Here is an 11,886-nt window from a genome sequence, read left to right as displayed (position 1 = left end):
CGTCACCCGCTTAGCAAGAAGGAACTTCGGAGCATAGCCTTCGACAGAAAAAGAGATCTTCTTCCGTGTGCTTTCCGTCAATCGCTCATCTCTATCCTTTCCAAGAATACGGCTTATACCATATAGAACCGTCGAGATTGTATGGATACATAACTCGAAGCCGGCTCGTTTTCTTCCCGACAAATCGGCTGACCGCGGTGGAGACATCTCCGGCCAGAGAGCGCACGAGTCCTTGAAGAATTGTTACGCCTCGACCCTTGGGTCATAGGTCTACTCAGAATTCTTCCCTGCCACTGGATGAAGTGCACTGCACCTCAATATGGGGTCCAGGTAGACGGACGTCACAGACGTATGTATAGTGGGGGTACTTCCTGTACGTACGTGCATGCACGACTGTATGCGATGCACCTAGGTACGTATATGAAAGCAGGCGCCTATTCGATTATCAGCAGTGCGGGATACGATTAGATATACAGTCAGTATCCATTCGCAGTGGGCAGGACTGCGGGGCCGTCCGCTGTGTTGGCGAACACGGCTTAGTAATAGGTGTTCGAGTGTGCGTATACAAATCTTTTGTATGAAACATGTGGTACGTATAGTTAGCGAGCACCCCTGTGTGAACCTGTAAGTATACAGCGAGACGCGTAGCTGTCTCTTACATACCGTGTGGTGACCACGGCAACTTGTATTTTCGACTTGTAGCGTGGTCACTACGTATAGACAAGCCAGAGTAAATGGATTCAGAACGTCAGACTCGCTCTCGCCTCCCGCGGTACCGCATTCATCCCTTAGAAGAACTACAATGAAGAGCCTCCAGCATAGTAGCGGTGAGTGAGCTTGTCACTTCACTCATTTTTGTTTGGCGGTAGCACTGTAGGCTGCAATATAGGGTGGAAATGGACTAAACAAATCGATCGTGTAACGGAAGTCGCGTCATATGAAAAAACTTGACATGCAAGGCGTAGTCTCTACAATCATGACACCTTTCACACAATCACGATCAGTGAGTTGTCATACCTCCTCGAACAAATGCTGCGTGGAGATGCGGGAAAGCGACTCTCAACAACTCTCTTAGCAGAGGCCACGCGTTATTGTCTGCCCTGCGCATGACCAGTTGAACGTGGTGTGGAAGGCCAACACTGTACCGGGTAAGCTGCGTTTCAAAAGTAACTTTGTTCTCGCCGTGCCCCCATTGTAACTCTGCGCTTGGCCTCCGAGGTTTCCTTAGCACCCCCATGTCCCCCCGAAGTTCGAATCGCGCGGGCTCCCCCGGGGGACCCCAGGTGAGCGCCTTCATCGTCGGCGGAAGCGTCAACTCGCCCATGAGATTACCCAGCAATTCCCTTGTCGGATCGAGACTCCCGACAAGGTTCCGGGTCCCCGCTCTACCCTCGAGTGCCTCTCTAGCAGTGTGAGAGAGCAAAATTACGAAGTCAGTATCACCAAGAGAGAATCTCACAACATCCGCATCTTCCTCTTCGGCATCTCCTGGGGTCCCATACCCTATGAAACATTCTGGCCTGCCACCTTCATTAAGTTCGTATACTACTTGTAGATCTCCCCCTCGGTTCGACACCTTCCCCAGTTCCTCCACGCGGCTAGCAGTAAGCTTAAGTTCATACTCTCCAACCTTCTCTCCTAAATCGTAAATTTTTTGACGACAGCTGGTGCAGTCGTAAACACTACTAGGTACGGTCAAATAATTTTGCCTACCATCCGGTAAGTGAAAGAAACCCATGAGCTTCGGGTCTGAACTGGTGGGCTCGGTCGGCTTCCCCCAGAAACACTCCATCACCCCTTCTGCCTCATTTCTGACTTCTCTCGGCGATCCATTGAAAGCGTCTTCAAGCTCTTTGATGTCTTCAGGCTTTATATTATAACGAGTTACTTCTTCCTCACTAAACTCCAACTTAAAATACGCTCCCCTGTGGAAGAAGCCGACGGTACGAGATGCGTCGGAGATTGTCTCCGACTCTCCTGGTTCCTCGTCCTCAGATCTCCTCCCCCGGTGTTCCGAACGGAGTGGCGTTGCAAGACTGGAGGCGACCACAAGCAATGTAAGACCAGCAATAACCAAACTATTCGGAAGAGAACGGCTTGGAAGCCCTGCGACTGGGGCGGTACGGCGACTTCTGACCGCGTCCTCGTCACCACGAGGCGGCCCGCTCATGAGCTCCTTGCCCATGCGCACTGCGGAAAACATTCCCACGCTAAGCAGAGCTGCAGTCAAAAGCTTCTGTAGCGTGCCAGACTGGTTTGAGAAGAGACCTGACGACGATCTTCGATACAGCGGCGAGCGCCGCTTGCTCTCCCCCTCTACGCCATTCGAACTTCGCTCCTCATCCGCTAGTCCTTGCGGACTTCTCTTCGCCTCTCTTTCAAAGGGATTGTCCCATGAACGACCAGTGCTCGTTGTTCCGTCGGCGGACTGCCGCACTTCCAGACTGTCTTCTGTTGCGGAGATATAAACAGGACAGAAGGAATGTACCAGGTAAGAAGTTGCGACGAGTGCCGCTCCTACCTTTGCGAAGGCTTCCATCTTCTGAACCATCTCGAAGCCAAAGAGTCCACGATGAGAGAGCTTCCGTTTTTCCAGACACTGCGGGTGTGGACAGCCAGTCCACGTTGAGCGCGCAAGAGAATAGTGTCGGTGGTAGATAGATCTCGAGGGTGAGGTCGTGCACAGCACGACTCCCCAACAAAACAGATAGCACAAAATAAACTGACACACTGTTTTGAACTGGTCGAAGCTGATGGAGGGTGTAAGTGAAACTTCCTCGAAGTCAGACAGGAAGAAAGTCAGTTGACAGGGGTATGTGCGATGCGCAGATCAAGGTGCAGCTCCTCCGCGGTGGGGGTTGTGCCCCCACAGTGCACCAGTCAGTTGGACCTGACCGCTCTAATGCGTTAGACAGGCCCACCTCCCTCCAGCCGTTCGATAGACATGTGTTATTGAAAGACAGAGCCTAAAGCACCCGTGGGCGCCCGGTTCCTTCTTGTCGCGATTTCGGCTCTGTTTTACAGATTGAGCACGGGTGGCCGACGACCGAATACTCTGGGAGGCTGTGTGCAATCTCTCGAGGGCATGAGGCGGGATGTGGAACTTCGGCATCTCGGCTCATGAGCCAAATTGAAACTGGCAAATGACGGCACTTACGCCACGAGGGGATTCGCCTGCTCCGCCGCTGTACGTAGGGATCACACCTGAACTTTCTGGTCCGCCTGCTCTCCTTGGATTTCCGCCGGCCGCCAGTGAGCAAACAAAGTAAATGGTCGTCCGACCGCAGCACAGTGAGGAATAAATAAAGGAAGAATTGCTTTGGGAATAAAAGCTAAGAGACCACAAACACACACCTTCACAGAGAGAGAATGTGCGAACGAACAGCCCGCACCACCCACGATGGCTTGGAAAGAGGAAGAACACGGGGAATGTTCTTGTGGAGAGCATCGACTTTGTGAGACAAAGGCATGGGCAAGCCGGCGTGGTTGTAACCCTGGTCTCTAGCTCTCGATTCATTATGTCATCTTTCGTGGTATCCGCGGAATCTATACGGGAGATGGGTATCCGCGTGAATAGGTAGGCCTGAATGCGTAGCAAGACCGACTGATGAGGTCAGGTGCGCGGATAATAGAAGGTTGATCGGTAGCAGAAAAGATCGATCAATAGATACATCCGGAATGGAAACCGAGACTGCTGTACACTGGTCAGGTAAGCACTATGGGATAGATTGTTAGACAGAGGTCAAGCAAAGTGTTAACAGCCTAGATGCGTGTATAGGCGGGCACTTCTGAGGTAGGCTTCGATGGCTAACTAAATAACACGAAGGAGAGACACAAGGAGGCTTCAAGAGAGAGGCCTGCACACATAAAGTGGAATGACGGCTCTCACGTCGTTCCGTCGATGTGTTTTCTCGCAGCAGGTCGTTCGCAACGATAGTGGTATTGAGGAGAAAGATACACATTAATACCTTACCGAGTCGAACAGCTTTGACTGGTTGCCGAAGTGCCAAACCCTGAAGGCCTTGGTTGCACTCTGCAAGTCCGAGGCGCTGTTCGGTGAAAGCTTCGCACGCCATACCGGCGTGCAATGAGGAGAGTGTGAAGAACTAAGCTGTGGTAGGACAGATCCTGGTGGGGAAGAAACGGAGGAGGGATCGCAAGAGAACATCAAGAGAAGGGAAGAAAGTATACCACCCGTACAAGGGAGACGTAACAGGGTGGCGGCGCCTCTCTAGTCGATGAGGAAAGTAGCGATGATGAGATGGAGAAGGGCGCCTCCTCGTTGAAAGAAAAAATCCCGAGGAAGTGGATGACCTGTCCCCCTACCATTAAGATGACGATGGTACCGCCAATCTTTCTCCCGAAGAGGGGAAGATGCAGCTGTCTCCGCTGCCAACCCTGCTGTGTGATAGCAAAGGTAGTCCTGAGTCTGACCGCTTTGTCCCGGTCTTCTTACTCACACCACTACCATCTTCACCACACAGTGACAACTCTTACAGTTTCTTCTCTCCCGTCTACGGTAGCACCCGTGAACAACAGCAACCCCCTGCTGGTGTCTTTCGCCGATGAAGAGAAGTAGGAGGAGCCGAGGCAGCATGGGGAAGTAAAAGTGCACTACAAGAGGAAGCCCCAGAAGGGGGGAGTGCCCGACCTCCAGCTCCTTTTCTCCTGTAGCACTCTCGTCCCTTCTCCAAAGCTGCCAAGAAATAGAAAAGTTGCCACAGAACAAGAGAAGAGTCGGGCGTGATGCATCCCTCGTTTCTTCCGGTTACACCTGTGTCAGTATGCACGTACATGTTGATAGTAGCGGGTGATGCACTTCATGCGCAGCGGGTGTATATACTTCCACAGTTGCACATGTATACGTATGTGATTCCGTGAGTTCCTCTGTTGATCCACCCTGCTAAGGAAGTTGTCTGGGTAGCTCGCACTCCAGGATAAGAATAGACCGCCAGAGCTCTTGTAGCTAAACATCCCTTATCCTCGACTGACGTCTAATAGGTATAACTGTATTAAAACGGACGTGCTCCTATCAATCATAACACCTCCTCGCGCTTTCAAATAACAATCACAAAAGTGCTCACCAACAATCTTCACGTGGAAATGGCTGAAAACCCGGATGATTGGTTCTGAGTGGGGATAGTAGTGCTAGGACTTCAGGTCGAAGTAGTGGCAGCCCGGGTGGGTAAGATACACGTACACGCGGAGTGGAGAGACGTCTGCTGTCTGCCATCAATACCGCCTTTCTCCTCATCCTTCCCTTATCTAGCATAGCCACGCTCCAGGAAATGCTGATCGGGAACACTTCCCTTGCCTATTACTACTTGTCATTTTCAAACGGATTCGGCGTCGTCATTCGTCCACGCATATCTCTGCTCTTCTTCACCCTACTCTCTAGGAGGCTGGCCTCTTCCACGAAAACCCTCAGCAAGTCAGTAGTCGGGCAACTTCTCTTCACGCTTCTGTTTCCTTGCCTTTTGGGGGGGCGGACCTCCGTCTTTTCAAAGTTTCGATGAGAAAATTCCCCCGCCAGAGCTTTGGCTTTTTTTGCGCCGGGCTCGAAGCAAAGTCTTCTTCGATCCCTACTGCCAGGCCTCCTTGCCGGCCTTCGTACGGCGAAGAGGAAGTCGGTCATCTTCGTGGTTTCTGCTTTGTACAGCGAAAAGCGAAAGCCCTGGCGAGCACCAGCCGCAGTTCCACGGCGATTTAGAGACAAACCGTAAGACTCAGACAAGCAGCTCCGCACGCCCTCGCTCACCTACACATTCCTAGGTAGTGCCTCCAACTTGCCTGGTCACCTGAGTATGACACCAACAATCACAGACAGCTACGGTAAGTTTCGATCCTGTACCAAAGCGGGTGTTAGGCGAAGGCAATGGTCCTGATTGAACCACCGGTCTTCGTCTTTCCCCTCCCTTGCATTATTCAATCCCACCTTCTCCCCCCCCCCCTCCTGGTCTCGCCCGCCTGTTCCTTCACGTCGAATGGGATAGCTCACTTGGTGGCCTCGTTTCTCACGTTCCGGCTGTGATCCAATGCGCCAGAGTTCTACATCCCAATACTAGCATCTGACCCGGCGGCAGGCCGTGAGACCGCCAGACTGGAAGAGAGATACGAGAAGTCGTTGTTACCGTGGACCTTTCCCCCTTTTATATTACCGTAGTAGAAAGGGGATGTACAAGGCTCTCGTGGGTGGTAATGAATTCTAACAGCTTTCTCAGATGGGGTATGGGATTGGCGGGTTCGGACATGTAGTGAGGCGCTTCTCTCTACGGCTGGCTGGCATGCAGAACAGAGCTCTTTATCGACGCAGGTAGGGAACCTTATCGTCTTTCACTTGCTACGCGTGTTCACTTCATTAACCAGTCTCCCGTCGTATAGTGAGGGCCAAGAGGGGAAACAGGCACTGAATAGCGTCAGCTCTGAATGTGTGAAGGACACAAGTGTGTCAATTAGCTGAAGATAAGTTCCTGCAGTGTGCTCTGCGCTTGGTCTTGTCGCAAAGAGTAGCTACTGACGCACCTTCATGCAAGAGCAGGCGTCCTGCCGCTTCACGGGCACCGTAGATACACTGCTAGGTGCAGCATGAACCTAGTGGTTATATTTACCGTATAGCGACCCGTATAGCCTACGCTGCGAGCGTACGCAAATTGTTCCGTTTTATTGGGTAGTGAAGATAACGTGGGTCGTAACACGTAGCAGCCAAGCCAGAAGACCAAGCAAGTTCACTCAGGGCTGCAACTTGCTGTTAAGGTAGCGAATGTCTAGAAGAAAAACGGGGCATTCCATGCTTACTCTTGAATTTTTTATAATGGACCTGCCTGAGCTCACGAAGTCATGTGAAGAGAGCGAAACTAGACCGCGGTTGCTTGTCTCTCGCTGAGCGACTGCTCGAGCAACGAAGACAGGTTCGCCATAATACTGCTGTCTCTCTACACTTCGTGGAGGAGCAACAAGACATGACTGTTCCTGAGCTCTCCGAGGTGAACAGTGACCAAGAAACTCCGATGAATCCTAAGGGATCCTAAAAAGACGAACTTTTCAGGGGCCACACCCCGCTGGGGGACTGTCTTAACTGCAGTCTGAGAGAAGAGACGACAGGACAGGAAAGAGAAGCAGGGACCAGGAGCAGATTCCTTTGATGGGGACGGCGAAGAGACAGCAAAGAAACAGCTTAGTAGGTAAGGCGGATGCTGTGGATCTCCTTTTCTATTATGAGCAGAATGAAGAGGCAAGAACGAGACGGTAGAGAACGAGTTGGAAAGAAAAAGGGAGAACTGTGTACTCTACCTCTTACGTACTTCAGAAACAGGGATGAAACTGACGGGGGAGAGCGACGGCAGGAAAAATAAACAGGCTCTCCATTACTATGGATAGGGGGGTCGGGGCACACAGATAGATACAGATAAAGAGACGGATATGCAGTATACACGCATACCTACGGCCGTGTACGAGGCTTGCCCGAGACGAGTGCAAAAGAAAGCATACGGTAATCCTTCCTCCGGTGTGCAGAGTCGTGCGTTGTTGTCATTCTTAAGAAGCCAACAGGACGACACACGACAGCAAAGAAACAAGAGAGCTAGACGTGATGGTTGCTCAAGAACATTCTTTTCATCTTGTCATGATGAGACATCCCTCCGTTGAAACCTTTTTACTATCTTTCGAAAATACAGATTAATAGGGAATTTGACAGAAAGAACCAGTTTTCCTCGCCTACCCCCGTGCCTCTGCGCGTGTTTTGTGTCAACGGAAAGACTTTTGTTCTCGTCGGTGGTGTGGTGGGCATGCCTCTCAATCACCTAGCTGCCTTCCACATATGATGACCCTTATCTTCCCTCTCCAGGACAAAGGCTCTATGTGCTCCTCAAATGTCCTTACTACACTTCTTCTTCAAAGAATTTTTTTTGCTGGAAGACGTGTGTACACAGAGCCGTGCGCTGAAATCGCGTAGCCTTCAGCGACGTCCAAATGCACCCATGTATGTGCGGGTAAACGTACATAGGTGAACGTATGTCACGGTTAAATAAATCAAGAAAGCTCTCCTGCAAGCGTCTTTACGTAAATGTTATATGCCCAGAATGACCTTCTGAGGCCATGCGCGGAAATACGCGTGCATGTGAGTTCTCGTTCATGTCCCCATCCACTCCAGCAGACATGTCTACTAGCCACGGAACACAAGAAGAGACACTGAGTACGGGAGGGAGACGACTCAGGATACTAACGTGATTAGACGTAACATGCGTGTATGCCCAGGGTTTCCATACCGATTCCTACAGAGATGGGATTGACTACACCGGTACCTACTGTCCACAAGAGTCTGTGCAGGCGCCCTGATTTACTAGGAATCACATGCACACCCAGGCAAATACACAAATATGCCTATATACACACCATTTGTCCAAGGATATACTCATGCAAGGCTACACATATATACACTCGTAAACTAGGACTGCCCGTATCTTTCGGTGACAATAGCTGCACCGTGGCCGCAGCTCAGATGATAACGAAAGGTAACACCTGACAGCCTACGTGCAGGTGGGGGAGGAGGCAACCTCAACCAGGCTACTCTGCACCTATCTCGGGCTCAGGCATGCTCCGTCTGTGGGTGACATCAGCGCAGATGGAAGCTGTTCTTACTTATGGAGCCATGTCTCTCTTTCTCTAGGGTGTCTAGATGGGCGGCCATGGCCGATGAGCGCAGGGCCAGCACGAGACAGATTTTCCTCGCAAGATCAACGTTTCTGAGGAAGAGGCTAGCCCCTGCCCGCCATGGTTTAGGGTTTAGGGCCATGGGGTGAACTTCTCCGTCGCACGGGCAGGCTCGCAGCCGATTGATACCGCCCCGCGGTCGAAGGAGCAGCAGCACCACGAAGCACCACTGTGACACAAACTCCCCGTGTTCCAATCCCGAAGAAGGCTCTGACGAGCGGACGCCAACTGAGTCTGTCGGTTGCTCCCATCTAGGGCTCTGCTTTCGTTGGCCTTTCGGGATTGTTTCACGGGGAACTGCCACATCTTCGCCCCCGCACTTCGAGAACGAGGCTGGCGTCATAGAGCCTATCAAAATCGACAGTACAGGAGATGCCATACGCGAAGACTCAGGCAATTCTGCTGGGCCCCCGCTGGCAGCACGGGCCGCTGTTTGCCGCTGATGCGCAGCATGCGTAGCTCTTCAAAAAATGCTCTCAGCAGCGCAGGCAGTAGCCCGTAGTCGTTCTCTTCTCGGCGCAGCGGGATAGCGAAATGAAAAAACAGAACTGAAGCAGGGTGACTCGGGCTGTATCGAAATAAGCGGCGACTACTGCGAGAGAGCCCAGTCACACTGTGTATGCGTAAGATACGCTCTAAAAAACCCTGTTCAGAGAAAACGGGCGAAGATTCCCCGCAGAGGACAAGGGAATAGAGGTTCTGAAAAAAGAAGTCCTGGAACTCCTGCAAGAGACCGAGCCAAGACTCCCACTGTAGAGCCAAGCAAACTAGGGGACTCCAAACAAGAGGATCGTCTGCTGCAAAAAGGGACAAACGCTCGCCGTTGCGCAGGCGCATAATAATCGTGTCTGGGGTTAAGACCCCAAGAAAGCGTGAAAGTCCGTTCGCCCACAGCAGGCTTTCCCGACTACCGCGATTAGACGTAACATGCGTGTATGCCCAGGGTTTCCATACCGATTCCTACAGAGATGGGATTGCCTACACCGGTACTGTCCACAAGAGTCTGTGCAGGCGCCCTGATTTACTAGGGATCACAGGCACACCCAGGCAAATACACAAATATGTCTATATACACACCAGTTGTCCAAGGACATACTCATGCAAGGCTACACATATATACACTCGTAAACTAGGACTGCCCGTATCTTTCGGTGACAATAGCTGCACCGTGGCCGCAGCTCAGATGATAACGAAAGGTAACACCTGACAGCCTACGTGCAGGTGGGGGGGGAGGCGGGTGTCCAGATGCGCGGCCATGGCCGATGAACGCAGGGCCAGCACGAGACAGGTTTTCCTCGCAAGATCAACGTTCTTGAGGAAGAGGCTACCCCTTGCCTCCATGGTTTAGGGTTTAGGGCCATGGGGTGAACTTCTGCTGCGCAGGCGGCTAATAATCGTGTCTGGGGTTAAGACCCCAAGAAAGCGTGAAAGTCCTTTCGCCCCCAGCAGGCTTTCTCGGCCCCATAGTGTGGCCGGAGAAGGTAGGGCTACTGCGTGTTTCACCACTGTGACGAAATTCAGTTACGAAAGGAAAGAAGTCACTGCGCAGGAAGAGTTCGAAGAGCGCAAGGAAGTGACTCTCAGGCGACTCCGGAAATTTGGCGGGCACCTAACAGACACCGGACAGGATGACTGGCTGCCACGCCGAAGAACACCGAAGGCAGGATGCGCTCCCTACGCGGGGGCAAAGTGCCGTCCTTATGCTTCACTGGCGTAAGTCGACTTGAAAAGAAGCACATGTCATTTTTGATTAAAGGGCTGGAGCACAAAGTTAACAGAATAAGGCCATCCAACGGTGGTGGACACCCGGGAATGTGTTGGCGAGGGCATTCACCAGCTAAGCCCCTCCAGAAATAGCAAACCAAAGTATTTGAAAAAACGAAACGCGAAAAAAAAAACCGGGCTCTAGAATATCCGGTCTGCACCCACACACACAAAAAAGTAGTTGCAATACCGAGCAACCCGAAGTCGGATATCCCAAGGTTTTGTGCCGCGGGCACTCCGGCGGACCGGCGGGCCCGGCGCACGGGTGAACGGCCAAGGGGGGGCCCGGAGATTAGGCCCCCGGGAGACCGGGAGGCCCTCGGGAGGAGGCCCTCGAAAGAACGCCCGGGTAGAAGGGCCGCCGAAAGAAACGCCCCGTAAGAAGGCCCCCGAAAGAACGCCCCGTGAGAAGGCCCCCGAAAGAACGCCCGCGAAAGAACGCCCCGTCAGAAGGCCCCCGAAAGAACGCCCCGTGAGAAGGCCCCCGAAAGAACGCCCCGGGAGAAGGCCCCCGAAAGATCCCGAGAGAAGAAGGCCTTGGAAGAAGGCTGCAAAGCAGATCCGCCGGCATCTGGATCCCTTGTCACTTGATTATCAGCGACAGGGTCCTCACTCGTAGTTCACTGGATTCATATGATTTACAAAACGGAGTCGGACACCACCATGGAAATCACGGGGGAGAGACAACACCCCAGCACCGTCCGGAGACTCGGTGTCAGCGCTGCTGGCTCTCAGGCGTACCCGGGGCGAGAATGAAAAGAAGTTGTAACGGGAGTCCAAGAGGGCTACGGGACCAGTCCTGTGACGAAGAGAGTTATGTCGGGTTCATATGTAAAGCACCCCCAACGCCTCTCAGAGGCATGTACAAAAATCGGTCAACGGTATGCGCACCTCCACACCAACAACGGAACTTGGCTGGGTCCACACAGGCGAGGGGATGACACGGTCATTTATCGGATGGACAAAGAGCCTTCACCGAAGATGTTTATTTAGCTACAAACATTTCATAAAACAAAGGAAACAGTTCTTGCCATGGACAAGTCTACTGTTCCCTGGAGTCTCGAGTTAACAAAGTGAAGGTCAGAAAGGAATTGATTGATTGCGCGTAGTACTAGATATGAAATAGCCTAGTGTTTAGAAACACGAGGATGCAACCTAGAATGGACACAAACCGCTCTGAAGCGTTGGGGAATTGTTCTAGGAAAAAAATTGCTTCTTGAATGCGACTAACGGGTACTCAGTGTCACGCCGGTGAGACGACCGAGACAACACGGTCGCCACGGAGCCAGTGAGGCTGCCACTCGCTCTTAGACCACTGGGGGGAAGTGTTGTCGGTAGTGGCAGGACTTCCGGAGTGCGCGGAGTGCTGCGAGCACTCGCGGGTGTGCCGCGCGCTACGGTCGCGGGAACTTT

General features: G+C 52.3%; 1 protein-coding gene across 1 annotated transcript; it reads right to left on the bottom strand.

Annotated features, from left to right (window-relative positions):
* Window positions 1-807: 807 nt before the first annotated feature.
* CSUI_001796 (uncharacterized protein) lies at window positions 808-11,667 on the bottom strand. Its single transcript, XM_068062000.1, has 4 exons — window positions 8,638-11,667; window positions 6,796-7,082; window positions 5,475-5,798; window positions 808-4,696 (listed from the first exon to the last, which is right to left on the bottom strand). Exon 4 carries the CDS (start codon window positions 2,549-2,551, stop codon window positions 1,001-1,003), a length of 1,551 nt encoding a protein of 516 aa, XP_067926024.1. The 5' UTR covers window positions 2,552-4,696; window positions 5,475-5,798; window positions 6,796-7,082; window positions 8,638-11,667; the 3' UTR covers window positions 808-1,000.
* Window positions 11,668-11,886: the final 219 nt, after the last annotated feature.

This window comes from Cystoisospora suis (genome assembly GCF_002600585.1).
Source record: "Cystoisospora suis strain Wien I chromosome Unknown contig_719, whole genome shotgun sequence".
NCBI lineage: Eukaryota > Apicomplexa > Conoidasida > Eucoccidiorida > Sarcocystidae > Cystoisospora > Cystoisospora suis.
The sequence above is the reverse complement of the archived record's forward strand: the minus strand, read 5'-3'. Positions and strand labels throughout refer to the sequence as shown.

Bases quoted from the DNA above. Each gene is read 5' to 3' on its own strand.
- CSUI_001796 (XM_068062000.1), bottom strand. From the start codon at position 2,551: ATGGTTCAGAAGATGGAAGCCTTCGCAAAGGTAGGAGCGGCACTCGTC.